Source organism: Berghia stephanieae, chromosome 7 (assembly GCF_034508935.2).
Source record: "Berghia stephanieae isolate SIO BIC M18660-M18661 chromosome 7, UCSD_Bste_1.3, whole genome shotgun sequence".
Classification (NCBI taxonomy): domain Eukaryota; kingdom Metazoa; phylum Mollusca; class Gastropoda; order Nudibranchia; family Aeolidiidae; genus Berghia; species Berghia stephanieae.
Window position 1 is genome coordinate 35,769,812 of NC_088366.1, and position 17,081 is coordinate 35,786,892.

The following is a 17,081-nucleotide window of genomic DNA, read 5'->3' on the forward strand; positions in this document are numbered from 1 at the left end:
GACGTGCTGAACTGAAGTAGAGACGAAAGATTCTCTCTCTCTCTCTCTCTCTCTCTCTCTCTCTCTCTCTCTCTCTCTCTCTCTCTCTCTCGCTCTCGCTCTCTCTCTCTCTCTCTCTCGCTCTCTCTCTCTCTCTCTCTCTCTCTCTCTCTCTCTCTGTGTGTGTGTGTGTGTGTGTTTATGTGTGTGTGTATGTCAAGCTGAGGATGTCATAACAATGAAGTCCCATGTTCACACAGCTACCCTTGTATCTGCCGTCAGTATGAGAAAAAAAGTATATGTTTCATGGACCACTGTTGAACATAATATTAGGTATGTGTACCCTTCAAGTTGATCCCCGATCTCAGACACCCCACCCCCATCCATGTTGGTCCTCAACTACCCCTCGTGTTTTTATCTTAATCCCAAAAACCTTATTACACCCAAACCCCCACCCTCTAAGCATTATGAGGTCAACGTTCCAGTCCCGAGTATCAGGTTTCTATGGGTTTTAAACCGTCTTGGTGTTGTCACACTGCTCCCATGTTGTGATAGCTATTTAGTAGTAACGGTAGGACATGGGCTAGGGTAGACGACCATTCTGTGTACTTGTGTGAATAGTAGCCTGAATTATGCATTCCTTTTTTGAAGATGCTTCTGTATCTAGAATTTTCCATTATCGTTTCAGTGTTGAGGCAATCACACGGAGATTATGAGAAAGAGTCACCGTGTAAATAATGAACATGAACAGACCATAGACGAGTGGAGCGCCAGAAATAAATAGAATACAATCATATCAACCCTTTTTATTTACCTGTCAACGAGAAAGGAACTGTCAGAGGTTAACTGCTCGAATCCTATTCCGTTATTTTCTTACACTAATCTCATTTGTCTTGTCTTATCTTTTCTTAGGTGCCTGCGCATTCTTTTGACTCTTGACCGGTTCAAACTTTAATATCATCACCTTTTTTAGTTCTTTAATTGTTGTCACCGACTTTATGCTTGTGGAATTGAGCATGTTGATTAAATCCTTGCCAGTTTCTCGATCGCGACATTTCCACGATCACCAAGCCTAGACTGGACGTCGAGAATTAGATTTCGTTGCCTTACAACAGACGCTTCTACTTTTTCCAGCCCTTTCAAAAACAAATAAAACCTCATTCGTCGTGGTTATTTAGGATTTGTTTTATCCACACGTCTAAATTTGACTGAGATGTGTTTCTAAAAATAGAGAATACAGTTTGCACGGAGTTGACCTTGTGCGTTTTAGTTTTTAGGATGTAAGTGCATCAGTCACCGAGATGTGTCACACACAGCTGGGTTGACATCGAGTAATGACATCATTGCCTTTGCATTTTGTCTACATGTCCTTTAATCCAAACATGCAGGATTTTTTTCGTTTGTTTTGTTTTGCTTTTTTTCGGGTTTTTATTTTTGTTTTCATTGTGTTAGTTATCTGTTGATTGTCTATAATCAACAATTCGAGAAGTAAAACACAATCTCAACTAAACTTCTTAAGTGTTAAGAATGGAAAATAGAAAGCGACTTGTTCAAATTTGCAGATTTTATAACCGAACGCAACGATTGACTTGATTTAACATTGTTGAAATGGACAATATGTTGCGTTGGTTTGTTGACAAAGGAGAAACCCGAAACCTTCACATTATCTGTCTTTATTAATCAAATTAAAGTCTTTTTTCCATTTGATTATTGTCCTTTACTTTGTTAATTTGAAAGTATTTCCTTAACAAAACTGAGTCCATAACCATTTTTGGGTAATGAGACGTACCGATTATAACTACCTGCCCTGTTTTTAATTCAGGTAAAACAACAACAAACAAACAAAAAAAGAACAAAACAAAAAAACAAAAAAACATCAACACATCAACCAACAAAATAAACGAAACCCTGCGACATCTATAGCAACAAGAAATGAAGTGAGTAGGAAAGTGCCAGAAGACAACAGAGAATAAAAACTCCGCAGCGGCGATGGGGGCTCGAACCCGCGACCTTACTGGTACGACAACTCCGCCTGGCCATGTGTGTGTGACTCTACCGTATGACCTATCCACGACCCCCAAAAAAGTCGCTTCATCTATAGAACCCCCTCCCCGCCCCAGAAAAGATTTGATTCAAGAGCAAAGTTTGATCCGTGTCTTTCAGTTAAAATACAAAAAAGTATATATTTATCCATGAAATATGGGCTGAATTAATATTTGAGGAGCAGAAAAACACAGCTTCCACTTCCACACTCTCTTACGCATATTATACATACAAATACAGAGGATAAAACAAAACTAAAAAGACTGATAATAATAACAATAATAAAATAAAAAACAATAACAACATCAAAGAAGAAAATCTACACAGCCACCATTTTTAAGGGGGGGGGGGGGGGGGTGGAGGCGAGTGCTTCGTGTCATCAGCATTTGCCGGTTTGATATAAATATAAGTAGAACTGGTTAGTGCAGGGGATAGCGATTTGTATTAATATCTTGGGACAAGTGATGCGTGGACGTGTTTATGTTTTGTTTTGTTGGCACACAGAGGTGTGTCTTAATTGCCATAGGGGGGGAGGAGGGGAGTGGGACTACAGGGGTGACAGGTTACAGGTAATAATTAATGGCGTGAATGGCGGAACATTGTACCGTTGTAGACCTGAGTATGTGTGTATGCTTGAGTGTGTGTTTGTGTGTGTGTGTGTTTTGTGTGCGTATGTGTGCATGTGAATGTGCGTGTGTTTGTGTGTGTGTATATATATGTGTGTGTTTCTGTTCATTCCACTATTCACACACACACAAAAAAACACACACAAAAAAACCCACAAGGAATGTCGTTTTCACCAAATAGAGGATACATTTTATTGATCAAATGGAAAGCTCTTTGCTTGTTTGGAGTTTCATGTTTAATTCTTGTTGACAAGTTGGGGTCATCTAATCTCTGAAAAAATACAAGTTTTAAATTTTGGCCAGGATAACTTGTCCTTTAAATATCGATCGATTAAAATGGCGATCATCTTATCAAAACCTCTGGAACCTGGGACTCTATTTATTTTTGGAAGGATTGTTGAGTGGATGGATGGATAGTTATAGAAAAAGATGGATGGATGGGTGGGTGGAAGGTTATTGAGAAAGATTGGATGGATACTATAGATAGTTCGAAGATGACGTCACTCAGGTCTTTGTTATTGTTTTTTGCCATCCGCGTTTATGAGTAATGCTCACTGAACTGTATTAACCCGACTATAAACGTTCATGGATACACACAGTTTTACTTCCGGATGGCAATGTTATGAGCTTTTTAGCCAAGCGCATACTTTCTATAGAGAAGGATGGATGGGTGGATAGATAGTTATAGGGAATGAGATTAGCGGAAGAGTAGCGTCCCTTGATTGGACGTCACCCATAGTCTGTGACGTCACCGGCGGAAAAGTTATTAGAGAGAGAACGTCATGTTGGTTGTGCGCATACGTCTCTCGTCCTCGCTTCCGGTGAAAGCGGCTTGAGACACTTCAAAACCAAATTGACGTTCTCTCTGTAAGGTGACGTCCAATCAAGGGACGCTACTCTTCCGCTAATCTCATTCCCTATAGATAGTTCGAAGATGACGTCACTCAGGTCTTTGTTATCCGCGTTTATGAGTAATGCTCACTGAACTCTATTAACCTGACTGTAAACGTCCATGGATACACACAGTTTTGTGTGTTGGTCCGTTATACTTCCGGATGGCAATGTTATGAGCTTCTTAGCCAAGCGCATACTATCTATAGAGGGATTGATAGATAGATATACGCCTGAGTTATAGAGAACGATGGAGGGATGGATGGATGAATAGATGGACGATTAATCAATGGAAAAGAACGATGGGTTTGAATGTGCTTATGTGTGTGTGGGTTTGTATTTGCGAATGTGTGTGTTTATCTGTTTGTTTGATTGGTTGAGTTGTCGAGCACACAGATCATTAGGTGATAAATATTTATGTTAATGGAATAAATAATAAATACAATGACTTATTTTACTAACCACACGTGTCGTGTGTTATTGTAGGCATGCATACATTACTGAATGACTGCACCAAAAACCATGCCGTAATGATATGTACGTAGATTAATGTTATCATAATATGACAGACGAAGTCAGGATAGAGACAAATAGTCCTCCTATTTGCTGGGTTTGAGAGGAAAAACGTCGCGAAGTCCCAGGTTTGAGAGTTTTTGCCAAAATGAGCGTCATTTAAATCGATCGGTATTGTGCGGCTATGTGGTCTAGTGGTATGACACTCGCTTTCGGATCGGAAGGTCCTGGGTTCGAGCCTCGCTTGACGCATAGTTGAGTCCTTGGAAAAGACTCTTTACTCACATTCTCTCACCGTACTCAGGTGTAAAATGAGTACCTGGCCGTTAACAGCGTTGTCTTTGTCCGAAAAATTGTAATATCGCCTAACAGGCGTCATGTCTCGTCCTACATGTTAATGTTGCTGTTGACCAGGGACCCCTTGTAAAGCTCTTTGAGCACGTTAAGTGGATATTGCGCTACATAAAAGCTCAATTATTTTTTTTATTTGAAGGACGAGTTTTCTAGACAAAATTGTTTTAATACGTTTTTTTTCCGGATTATGACAGTTACTGATATTATGCAATTGTTAGTGTGTCATGAAAGGGACCTCTAACAGGCGAGTTGTACTGTAAGAAATGGAAATTTGGATCCGTTCGGTATGCTGAAGGAATAATGCATTGGTAGTTGATCAATTATAGGGAAACCGTAGAGATGCGATAATTGAGACTATCTATATATTTATTGACGTTCAACCTTTGAAGTTTTTATGTAACTTATTCATTATTAGTTCTCCTGGTGGCTGGTTACACTCTTCCAAGGAGATCTGGACCGGGAGAGAGGACTGTGTGACGACACAGCTGTTGCTTCCCATTAGAATACTTTGAGAGTTGTCGACCCTTTTTAGTATGTTAGTCTTTTTGAACTTACTTTCCAGTTTGGTCATTGACTCGAGCTCATGAAGTCTAGATTTGTAGACATGCACTAAAGTTGTGCGGCTATGTTGTCTTGTGGTATGACACTCGATTTCGGATCGGAAGATCCTGGGTTCGAGCCTCGCTCGGCGCATAGTTGAGTCCTTGGAAAAGACTCTTTACTTACATTCTCCCACCATACTCAGGTGTAAAATGAGGACCTGGCCTTTAAGAGCGTTGTCTTTGTCGGGAAAAAATGCATTATCGCCTAACAGGCGTCATGTCTCGTTCTACATATTGCTATTAGTCAGGGACCCTTTGTAAAGCGCTATGAGCATCTTTAGTGGAAATTGCGCTATATAAAAGCTCACGTTTAAAGTCAAATACTATGCTCTGAACTCTTATTCTCTAAAACAATACTCCTTTAGCTGTAATGTTATGCCACGCGTCCATTACAACAACAACAAAAAATGAACAAAACATGGGGGGGGGGGGGGGGGGGTGTAATTAGGAAATAACAGGCGATAAAGAAAAAGACATGAATATTAATCCCAGAGGGTTCTTGAGTAGCCTACTTTGTATCATGCACCAGAAGCTCTAAAGGCCCTCCCTTGAGTGGCCTAAGTAACTAACTGTTTATGTTTTGTTAATGGCCCGACACGACATAAAACATTCAGTCAAGCAGAACTAAGGTCATGGTCATTCGTGCACATGGGCAGACTTTTCTAACTTTTCTTTCTTCTCTTCTTTTTATTTAAATATTTTTTCTTGATATACGATTACATATTAAAACATTTTTTAAAAATTGGGAGGGGGGAGGGGGCGAGGTAGGAGGGGGCGAGGTAGATGAACCAAATTCCCCCTTCATCTTTTTCCTTTTCTTATCGTTTCATAATGTTTTTGGTGTAATTCTATTTTCAACGTAAGATTCTGGGTGTATCTGGGAAGGAAGGGGGTGGAACGTGTGTGTGTTTGTGGGGGGGGGGGGGGGGGGGGGGGGAAGAGAGGAGGCTCTACATTTTCTTGTAGGTCAGGGAAGTGAATTTCTCTTAAGTTCTCCTAAAACCGCTTGTCCCTTTTTACAGAGCTTAGGGTCATTTCTTAATTGTGACGACTTGATTTTGTCCAATCACTGGCTGGATTTTTGGGGATTTTTTGTTTGTTTGTGTTTTGTTTTGGTTGTTTTTTGGGTTTGTTTTTTTTTTTTTTTTGTGTGTGTATTTTTTAAATTTTCTATTCTTTTCTTTTCCCCTCAATGGAGTAGTCCATCGGATTTTTTAGTTTGCCTTATATGTAGTTTCCCCTGTTCAATCATCTCTTTGTATGAGTATGTCATGTAAGGGGTTCAGTTACATGTTGAGTAACCTCGCAGCCAAAACACCATTCGAATGTGTAACGCTTATAGTATAGTCCATGTGAGAGAATACTTGACTGGAGGGCAGGCTGATTTTTGGGGATTTTTCCCCTTTATTTTTCTTTCTTGCTTTGTCTTGCATGCACTGTTTCATACACACTTTTTCAGACCTTTATCTCAATTACATAGATCTAGCTGTTACTGATCTCTTGGTAAAAATGGTTGGTTTTAATTGTATAGTTCGATAAATACAGCGGGGAATTTGTATTTGAGTGATTTCTAGACTCATCATTAAAAGATTGTCTGTTTTCTGTTGTTTACCATCTTTCTTTTCTTAGAAAAGCCAAATCACGTGTGAGTCACGTGCACCATCAAATGTCTTAGACAAAAACCAAACCTAGAGCATTGTCAATAGCATAGTTCTCTAAACAAAGCAAATTATCGGCGCCTTATCGATGGATCGATCGCAGTGATTGATTGTTTAATTGATTGATTGATTGATTGATGATTGAGTGTTTGATTGATTGTTTGTTTTATTGTGTGTCTGTTTGATTGTTTGCTTACTTGATTGATTGATTGATTAATTGATTATTTGATTGATCAATTACTTGATTCCATAAGAAGTGTAATTGGTTTGGGAGTTTTGACAAGATGAGGGTAATTTTAATTGATCGATTTGAATGACGAGTTTCTGGCCAAAAACAACAAAAAAACGTGGTTTTCTCAACACGGCGTTATTGTTGATTTGTAAATAAATCCACGATATCAATAATTGCAAATCAAATAGTGGAATGACATCTCATAAACTCGACCGTTTGACGTCGGCGTTTGTCACTTCCTGACTCATGAATGTCTCCACTGTATTCTTTTATGGGTCTCTCTCTCTCTCTCTCTCTCTCTCTCTCTCTCTCTCTCTCTCTGTGTGTGTGTGTGTGTGTGTGTGTGTGTGTCTTCCCAATTGAAATGGTTAAAAGTACAACATCATATATTGTTCAGGTTACATAATCCCTCACACACGTACAAATTCTCATACACAAAAAACCCACACACAAGCAAACGCTTCATTCAATCTCTCCACTCTCACCCGCTCTCTCTCTCTCTCTCTCTCTCTCTCTCTCTCTCTCTCTCTCTCTCTCTCTCTCTCACTCTCTCTCTCTCTCTCTCTCTCTCTCTGGCACACACTCACATACACACACGCGCGCACGTGGTCATACGGCGTTTAAATACCTAATTATCTACCCAAAAAAAAAACCCCAAATAACTATCGGTATTCATTTCCCGCCCGGTTAATTTCGAACACATTCACTATGCATTCATTCACACATCTATTAACACGCGTAATACCCTCGCACGCGTACACACATACACACTTTTCACACAAGCACGCATACATAAGGATATTTATTTGAAAATTCAAACATTAGAACTTAATTTGATTAAACCTGTTGCACGCAGTGCTTATAATTTGTTATTAGCATCTTTCTAAAACGACATTGATTGACAGAGGGAGGGAGGGGTGTTAGGTATGGCAGCTTAAGATACAACTCACAGCCTGTCCTTTTACTACACGTGGCACTCACTCACTCACTGATTTATTGTCCCACTTTACTTTATTTGCTATTTACTTTGTTGAGTTTGTTTTTTCCTCCATGCCACAGGTGTGACGACAAGGTGGAGATAATGATCCTGTCAAATCGGTTTTCACCTCACGGCTGCAAGTAACGGAGGCAGCAGATTGCACAGAGCTCCCTGCCCACCAACCCCAACACCATCATCGTCACCATTGTCGTCGTCGTCGTCGTTATCACCAACAAGACAACAGCAGGCGTAGCCCCATCACCAACATCATCAACATCAGCAGCACTACAAGCAGTTGTATCGATACAGCGGTAGAAAACACATGGTCAAATCACGGAGAAATATTTCAGATATTCAACGACACAGTTATCCAAATCATCGGCATCATTATTAAATTCCAATCTGTATTCATACTACCAAGTCTTTCATCCATTCAACAGTACAACAACCACCGACACTCATCAATCGCCTGTTAGGATTTTATTCCTCAATCAGAATAAATCCATTTATTTTGGTGAAAGGAGTAATTGGATCTAGTGCTTTAGTGTTCATTGATCGACTTTTAACACGCAAAGATAAAATTCCAACGTTTTATAACATTCGTGATATTTCATTTTATTCACTATTTTGCTATGGAATAATTACGTTAGTTATTCTTGAAACATTTTGTGATTTTATGACTATATTTAAATTGAATATTTTCGCTTCATTGTTGAAACAATACGTTTGTATTATTTTCTCAAATTTTATACATCAGCTAGAGATTAAAACATAAAGAAGTTTTGGGACTTGATCGTTATTCAGTGTAAAAGCACAACGATATTAACCTTTAGTCTTTGACCTTTCGGCCTACCACCGACCTTCTTGACCCTCGATTGCTTCCTCTTTCGAAGACACAGGAGCGAACATAAAACCATTTAGCAATGCGTGTGGATACTCTACCTCACCTCGTCTCCTTCTTCGTCACAACAGCTGGGAAGAATGGGGACGAGTTAGGAGCTGACGAGGAGCAGATAGTACAGATCGTATTCTTATTATATGACCAGAATAACAACAAGGTGAGTGTTGCTTTTATTCTATTAATGTTATCGCCAGAACAACTACTACTACTACTTCTACTACTACTACTACCACTATCACCACCACCACCACCACCACCACCACTACTACTACTACTACTACTACTACTACTGCTACTACTACTACTACTACTGCATGATAGGTATTGTCTTGAGCCGTAGCAGAGAACATGTATATATGTTGTATGTAAGCCCTCTGACCATAATGACAGATCCACTGTTTAGAGATAAAGGTTGGACTTATGACTTCCACGAAGTCGTGACCCAAACTAGACCATCTGTACAAAACCCAACCGAGGTTTGTCCTAAATGATGACAGCCTTCAGCTGAGGCTTGGGGCCAAGATGAAGCCTCAGGAATACACGTCGACCTGCCGGTAGAGTCGACCAACCAGATTTGAAACATCATTCATTATAGAAACGGCTTAGAAATACTAGGAAGTGCTCTGTGTAACAATAGGATTTTCTTTGTCACTGAATTTTTAAAAAGTAGTCTTTTAGAGCCATTAGAAACATGGATCCGGAGCTTATCCCGGTTTCTAAAGCGTGAGACGGACAATAGCAATTGTTTGCTACCCTTTGGAAAAGACACTAGTCTATCGCAAAGTACTTTCCGTCAGATCTAACAGACTCAGCTATCCAACCATTTTGGATGGACTTGAGGGGAGGGGGGGGGGGGGGACCAGAAAAGTTTCGACTTCAACCGGAATCGATCTCGTTCCCTTTGCAAGTGAAGCTAGTGCTCTACCGAGCTATCAGGGACTCCTTACTGCATTAAAAACATGCTCGGAAGCTGGAAGGCATATACTATTGAAGGCGGTTATGGCCCGGGATGAAGAAAGATTCCGGTAAGAGAAACGTTTGATGGCTGCCAATATAATAAACTTTTAACCCTTTCTAACGATGGTCAATCTGCTTCAATTGGGCCGGCAAGAAATTATGTGATTATTGACTCTTGTTTAGAGAGAAAGGCAGACTCCCAATAGAAAAATAATTGAAATATAATTAAGAAGTATTTTTATTTCTATTTGGATACGTCTCACTTAAAAATCTGTAATTTCTTGATCATTAATTTGATGGAAACTCAAGAATTTAGAACATTGGATTTTGGCGACGTGCACACATTTACAGGACTGATAACTGAATGCATTACTGGGGTTGTTTTACATTGTTGTAATGAGCCTTCAACAAATTGGGTCATCAGACCTAGAAATAAGTACACGTGGTAACTCTAGGCAATGTTATTTTATTTTGATGATACATAAACGTTCAAGCGCCGTTTTCTTTGATTTTTACTTATTAATATTTTTTTGTTGTGTTTTTAGTCTTATTTGATAATAACTGTGTTTTGGTGATAAAAAAAGTGAAAAATTAGATCAAACAAAAAACACTTGGGATGGAAATGAAAAGCTATTAAGGATTTATTTTAGATTAATAAAAAAGAAAAAGAGGTTGCACCGAAGAAAGCTGAACATCTTTAATAAGATGGCCGTAACATCGATCGAATTTTGTCACCGAAAGGCTCGGCCAATAAACACAGCAGGCGTTGTAGACAGGCTGTGTCGCCAGATGGTTTGATTAATTACCTGGGAGTTTCGATTTTCATCCCCGACTCATTTTTTTTTCATTTCCACGTGATACAAAGGCTCAATAACTTAAAGTAATATGGCAAAAACTATTTAATAATCCCTGCCTTTGTTCCCTGGATAGCATTGGGTGTTCTGTGAGCTTGTGATATAATAGGAATTTACTGTCTTCATAGCACCAAAATGAATATCCAATGTCCCTGTATAAGTTGTGACGATTGCAAATTTACTTGGTTTATATGAGCCCACGATTTATTTTTCTTTACTGATTTTAGAAAACAAACTTTTTTTTTTGTCTTGTTAAAAACTTATTTTAAGTATGGGCTTCAAGCCTACGTGTAATTATTCGTACGTCTGATGGCCCACATTATTACCGCCTCAATGTTGTAATGGAAATACGCTCAAACAACGTAAACTATTGTCCATTACAATGTGTTGAATCAGGCCCACGATTGCGTTCAGTTATCAGACCTGCTGATTTCCACACCTTAGGCAAACCCATCAGTTAATTGGCTCGTGGTCTTACCAAACAATGGTCTTACCCCGGTAGATGCATTGTTTTTTGTTGTTGTGGTTGTTGTTTTGTTTTGCTTTGTTTTTGTTTTTGTTTATTTTTTATTATTTGGGAAGAGGGGGGGGGGCGGGGGGAGGAGAGGGCGGCGTCTCATCATCACCCAGACTTCTAGTGTATTGTTTCATGCTTTGTGTCACTGGCATGTAGCTGTGGAATTATTTAGATATCAGTCTATCTGAACACATCATGAGGCAATGAAATAAAAGAAATGTAGTTAAAACACATTTTTAAAATGTATATAAATATCTAAAGTTAAAGCACGTAAACAACATAATACCTATAACAACATTAGATAATTAGTGAAAAGGAATGACACCGTGCGAGCGATCTATTTATCATCTTAGTTGACGTGTGTCAAATGCTTCAAAAGATGTGGGCGGACATGGCGCTGAATTGGAAGAAAAGAAGTCACAAAAGATAGAGATTTTTTATGAGTATAATTATTATTGTCAATGAACTAGATTGTCACGTGTATAATTATCATCGTCAATGTATTGGGAATCAATGTACGACATCAATATTGTTTACGAGCTTTATCAAAGATAAGATTATGTTTTGTTTTGTTTTGTTTTTCTTTGTTTCTTTACAACTCCTCTACTCTGTCTCTCTCTCTCTCTCTCTCTCCCTCTCTCTCTCTCTCTCTCTCTCTCTCTCTCTCTCTCTCTCTGTGTGTGTGTGTCTCTCTGTCTCTCTCTCTCCCTCTCTCTCTCTCTCTCTCTCTCTCTCTCTCTCTCTCTCTCTCTCTCTCTCTCTCTCTTTCTCTCTTCCTCTCTACTCTATCTCAATCTCTCTCTCTCACTTCGTGTCTCTCTTTCTCTTCCTTGTTCTCTATTATATATCAATCCATCCATCCATCTATCTATCTATCTTATATATATATATATATATATATATATATATATATATATATATATATATATATATATAGATACGAAATTAGGAATTATATATATATATATATATATATATATATATATATATAATATATATATATATATATATATATATATATATATCTGAAATTTAAAGGGGGGCCTTCAACATGACTTAAATTTTACCCGAGGTTTCTCTCTCGCGGGGAAAATAAACCCAACAACACCTAGATTAATAGGCATTTCATTCACCTTTTCATTGTCTCATCGGAGGTGACCGTTAAATTCGGAGGTTCTCCAGTTTCTCCAATTATAAAACAGCGGTGTAAGTCCGAGAATCGTGCGAACATTAATTATTGTCGTATTATTCGATGTACCCTGTTTCATCGTCAGATGATATCTAGGGAAACATTGTTAAGGGCCAAGGTTTGGACGGAAAAGCGCTCTATAGACCGAACGAAATTGACGTCATTCAGCTCCTTGTTGACAAAGGGCAATTTGTTCAAATAGGAAACAGATGTAGCTTCCAATAGCACACTAACAAAGTACTTAGTTTGAGATCACCTAAAAGTCTCATCCAGACACAAGCGCAGGTCCCAACTAAGAGGGATACACTCAAAGGTTTACAGATCATATATAATATGTTTTTTTAAAAAAACAACAACAATACAGTGATTTGTGTCAAGCGTTTCCGTCAGTATTTAAATCTGAAGTTATTGGCTGTGATCAGAGTAAAGATAATATTTTATCCATATATTTAATAAGCGCTCGAGTGCGTGCGTGGGTCAAGGCGTGAAAAGAATCAGATTTGAGGAGATGGGAGTGAGGACACTGTTAACTCTGGTAACATGTTGTGTGGTCACGCAAGGATGTGTGTTGGGGGTGGGGGGGGGGGGGGGCATTCCTGTTCCATTGAATAGTTTAATTGTTGTATCTGTGTTTATGTATGACGCCCATGGGACCGGTGGGTTGGGGGACAACAATTTACGTGTACGTCCATGACCAGTAAGTAGCACAGGGGCTGAATTTACACCGTCCTTTTATTAACATATTATAATCCTTGTTGAATAATTGAATTGGATTGCAATTAGTCATGAGAGACATGGTTTCAATGATGGTGCCATATGTTAATATTTGTGAGGTTATGGCTTTATGCGCACAATCCTGTCATGTCTCTCTCTCTCTCTCTCTCTCTCTCTCTCTCTCTCTCTCTCTCTGTCTCTGTCTCTCTCTCTCTCTCTCTCTCTCTCTCTCTCTCTCTCTCTCTCTCTCTCTCTCTCTCTCTGTGTGTGTGTGTGTGTGTGTGTGTGTGTGTGTGTGTATATTTATCCATCTGTTTGGTTCTTTCGAGTCCACGATGGCGCGGGTCTTATATCAAAAGGGCTATGTACGGCTATGTGGTCTTGTAGTATGACACTCGCTTTCGAATCGGAAGGTCGCTCGGGGCATACTTGAGTTCTTGGAAAAGACTTTACTCACATTCCCTCATTTTACTCATGTGTAAAATGAGTACCTGGCCGTTAAACGTATGTCTCTTTCGGAAAAAATTGTAATATCGTCTAACAGGCGGCATGTCACGTTCTCTATGTTTAGTGTTGCTGTTGGTCAGGGACCCTTTGTAAGGCGCTTTGAGCACGTTTAGTGGATATTGCATTATATAAAAGCTCAAGCTCAAGTTAAGAGGGATATTTATTTTTTTTTTGTGTCGGGGGGGCGGGGGGGGGGGGGGGGGTATAGTTTTATCCTGTAAATAATCCCTCATTACACATAAATTTGTTCAGATGTGCACGCGCACATGTTTGTTGATATGTTGGATGGGGGGGAGGGGAGGGGGGGGGGGCGCTAAGGAAAGAATATGTGTAGTGTGTACGTGTCTTTGTCTGCAAGGGAGCGCGTGTGTAATGAGTTTTAAAAAAACCAAAACAAGTCGTACAATACAACAGTCCATCCTATTTGGTGACATATTGCGCGTCATCATAGTATATAGTTCACATAAAGGCAGTCATCTGTATCAGGGTAGTCATGAATATAATAATATGTACATCATTTAATTAAATTATTTATAGCAATGGACTTCGTGTCAAATTGTAATGGAAGACCATGTATATTTGAAATCCAGATAAAATGATCACGGAAGACCATGTATATTTGAAATCCAGATAAAATTGTCACGGAAGACCATATATATTTGAAATCCAGATAAAATTGTCTTCACCAGTCATAACGTCACTTCCTTCCTAATGACGCATGGTAACTTAGTAACACTGGCTCTAAACTATCGGAACACTGGCGGACGCCCGTATGAAATATTTCTCCGGCGAGTATAAAGCGTATCCAGAAGAAAAAAACACATACATTTGATCATGTTTTGACTTTTACACATTCTGATTACAAGACATATGAAAAGTTCTAACCAGCATGAAAAATAAAAAGTACAGATTTTCTTTGTTTAGAACCAAGTTGGCCGCCGTTGCCAGGCGGCGTGACATCAGACTACTGAATCCAATTGTCATGGAAGACCATGTATATTTGAAATCCAGATAAAATTGTCATGGAAGACCATATATATTTGAAATGCAGATAAAATTGTCATGGAAGACCATATATATTTGAAATCCAGATAAAATTGTCATGGAAGACTATGTATGATATTTGAAATCCAGATAAAATTGCGCTAAGCATTCATTTTCAGTTTCGAAGTTACGTAAAGCTTAAAGCGTAAACATTTAAATATTTTTTGAAAAAGTAATTTACAAAATTGAATATAACAGCTTCAAAAAAAAAAAAAAAAAAAAAGAAAAAACAAACAAAAAAAAATAGAACAAAACACCAAACACGGAACGGTTCGGGATCAAAACCCTTCTATAGGCAGTAACAAAATACAGTTAAAACGGTTTTTTTAACCACACCCTTGTGCGTGGCATCGTTAGATAACGTCGCCCAGGCATTCCATGAAGGAATATATATTCTATTCTCCATCAAACAAGCGTCAGATGTCAACATGAATTAACTGTGCTGTCCAAAGTAATCATATAGGGGGTTAATATTCTTACCCAAGGAATAAAAACCAACAGTGCAATGCAACTCGGCCACTTCTCTCCCCAAACAACGTGAATGCATTTGGTCAAATCTCGGTATCTATCTACTTTTCTGTCGTGTTTGGATTTGAAGTGATGCATTCATATTTTTAATTTTTAAAAGTGAGTGGAGCAGGCACTTATGTTGATAATAACTAGTGAGTAGGAAAGTGCCAGAAGACAATAGAGAATAAAAATTTCACGGCGGCGATGGGGGCTCGAACCCGCGGCCTAACTGGTACGACAACTCCGCCTGGCTGTGGAGACCGTGGATCAACTGCCTGAGCTATCCACCAAAAACTTTAAATTATTAACGTGTCATTATTTTAAAGCAACGAGAAAGTTTTAAGGCACTAATATTTAAGTTTTATTTTAAAATGCTATTGAATTGTGAACTTGATTATTTTTTTTTAATACAATAATTGTAACAAATGCTTGTGACAAAAATGTTTGCTTTTGTTTTGTTTTTTTACTGGAACATTAATTTTTTTTTCAATAACGGTTTATAAGATAAAGTGTCTAATTAAAAAAAAAAAAAGCAATACAAAACAGTTTAATCCCGTATTCAGGGTTGGCAACTCTGCGTGAATCAAAGGTGACCGATCGTGTCGATTCGGTATGATGGCAGGATGACTCCAATGTTGGAAATGAGACTAGAAATTTAAATCCTAGAATTGGAGTTAAATAAGGAGAATGTTGTAGTTATATCGTTTCTTTTTGTCATTCTGTCTATTTTGATAATAGTCATCGGAATACTTTTCATTGGATTCCCATCGACATGATAATAGATTGACTTGAATCATATCAATATCTTGGATTTGATCTAAAACAGCAAATGAATAAATAAATACATTTAAAAAAATAATAATAATAAATAAATAAATAAAAATGTTAAAATAGATAATTTTTTTAAAACCCGAAAAAAAAAAACCAACAGCAAAAAGCCCCCAAAAAACTTCTTCCAGTCCGAAGGCGAGTGTCATATCACTAGACCACATACCCGCACAGAGAGTGGAAAGTATACAGATGATACATTCTAATGTTCTCAGACTTGAATAAAACGAAATGTTTTTTTGTTTGTTTGTTGTTGTTTTTGTTTTTTTTTGTTTTTGTTTTTGTTGTTTTTTTTTTTTGTTGAGTCCGAATATGTTGAATTAATCGATTTTGTAGACAAAGCACCGTGTGGTATAATTTATTTGAATAATTGAATTCAGCAAACACACAAGCCGTGTTGGTATCGTGTGTAGCAATATTAGTAAATAAATAACCGACGTGTACTACAGTTTGCTCCATCTGTTCCAGAGGTTGTCGTTTGTTGTTATTTTGAAATCGGGGACACATAAATTTGAATAATGAATAGGATCGGACCGAATTATGACTAGAACACGTTGCCAGTGTTATCTTTATCTATTAAATGATTTAAAGTGGCTACTCCTTTGTCATTGCTGCTGCTGCTGTTGTTGTTGTTGTTGTTGTTGTTGTTGTTGTTGTTGTTGTTGTTGTCGTCGTCGTCATTGTTATTATTATTATTATTATTATTATTATTATTATTATTATTATTATTATTATTATTATTATTGTTGTTGTTGTTGTTGTTGTTGTTGTTATTATTAGAATCACTATCATAAATCATTAGATTTAACTTGATTGCTTGCGTGTCCCTCACTTTACCTAAATAGCCGAATGACCGCTCCAGATATCACAACAAGCACATTTTCTAACTGAACAGTGCCAGTAATTTTTCCTGTTAATGAGAAAAACCAAAAAAAAAAAAAATTTTAAAAATAAATAAATTTTTAAAATCATTAAAAAAAACAAAATAAATAAATCAATCAATAAATTGATTAATACTACTACTACTACTACTACTACTACTAATAATAATAATAATAATAATAATAATAATAATAATAATAATAATAATAATAATAATAATAATAATAATAATAATAATAATAATAATAATACATCATACTCGATATGAAGAAAGTCCCAGATATAAACATTCTTTTATCAC

General features: G+C 37.7%; 1 protein-coding gene across 6 annotated transcripts in view; it reads left to right on the plus strand.

Moving 5' to 3' along the window:
• The window catches only part of LOC144977156 (epithelial splicing regulatory protein 1-like), a 140,112-nt gene that overhangs the window by 33,645 nt on the left and 89,386 nt on the right, over positions 1–17,081 (plus strand). For all 6 annotated transcript variants that reach the window (XM_078922027.1, XM_078922026.1, XM_078922029.1 and 3 more), the window contains exon 2: positions 7,958–8,935. In XM_078922027.1, coding sequence (XP_078778153.1) covers positions 8,801–8,935 — 135 coding nt within the window. In that variant the 5' untranslated portion in view covers positions 7,958–8,800. The remainder of the gene's footprint in view (positions 1–7,957; positions 8,936–17,081) is intronic.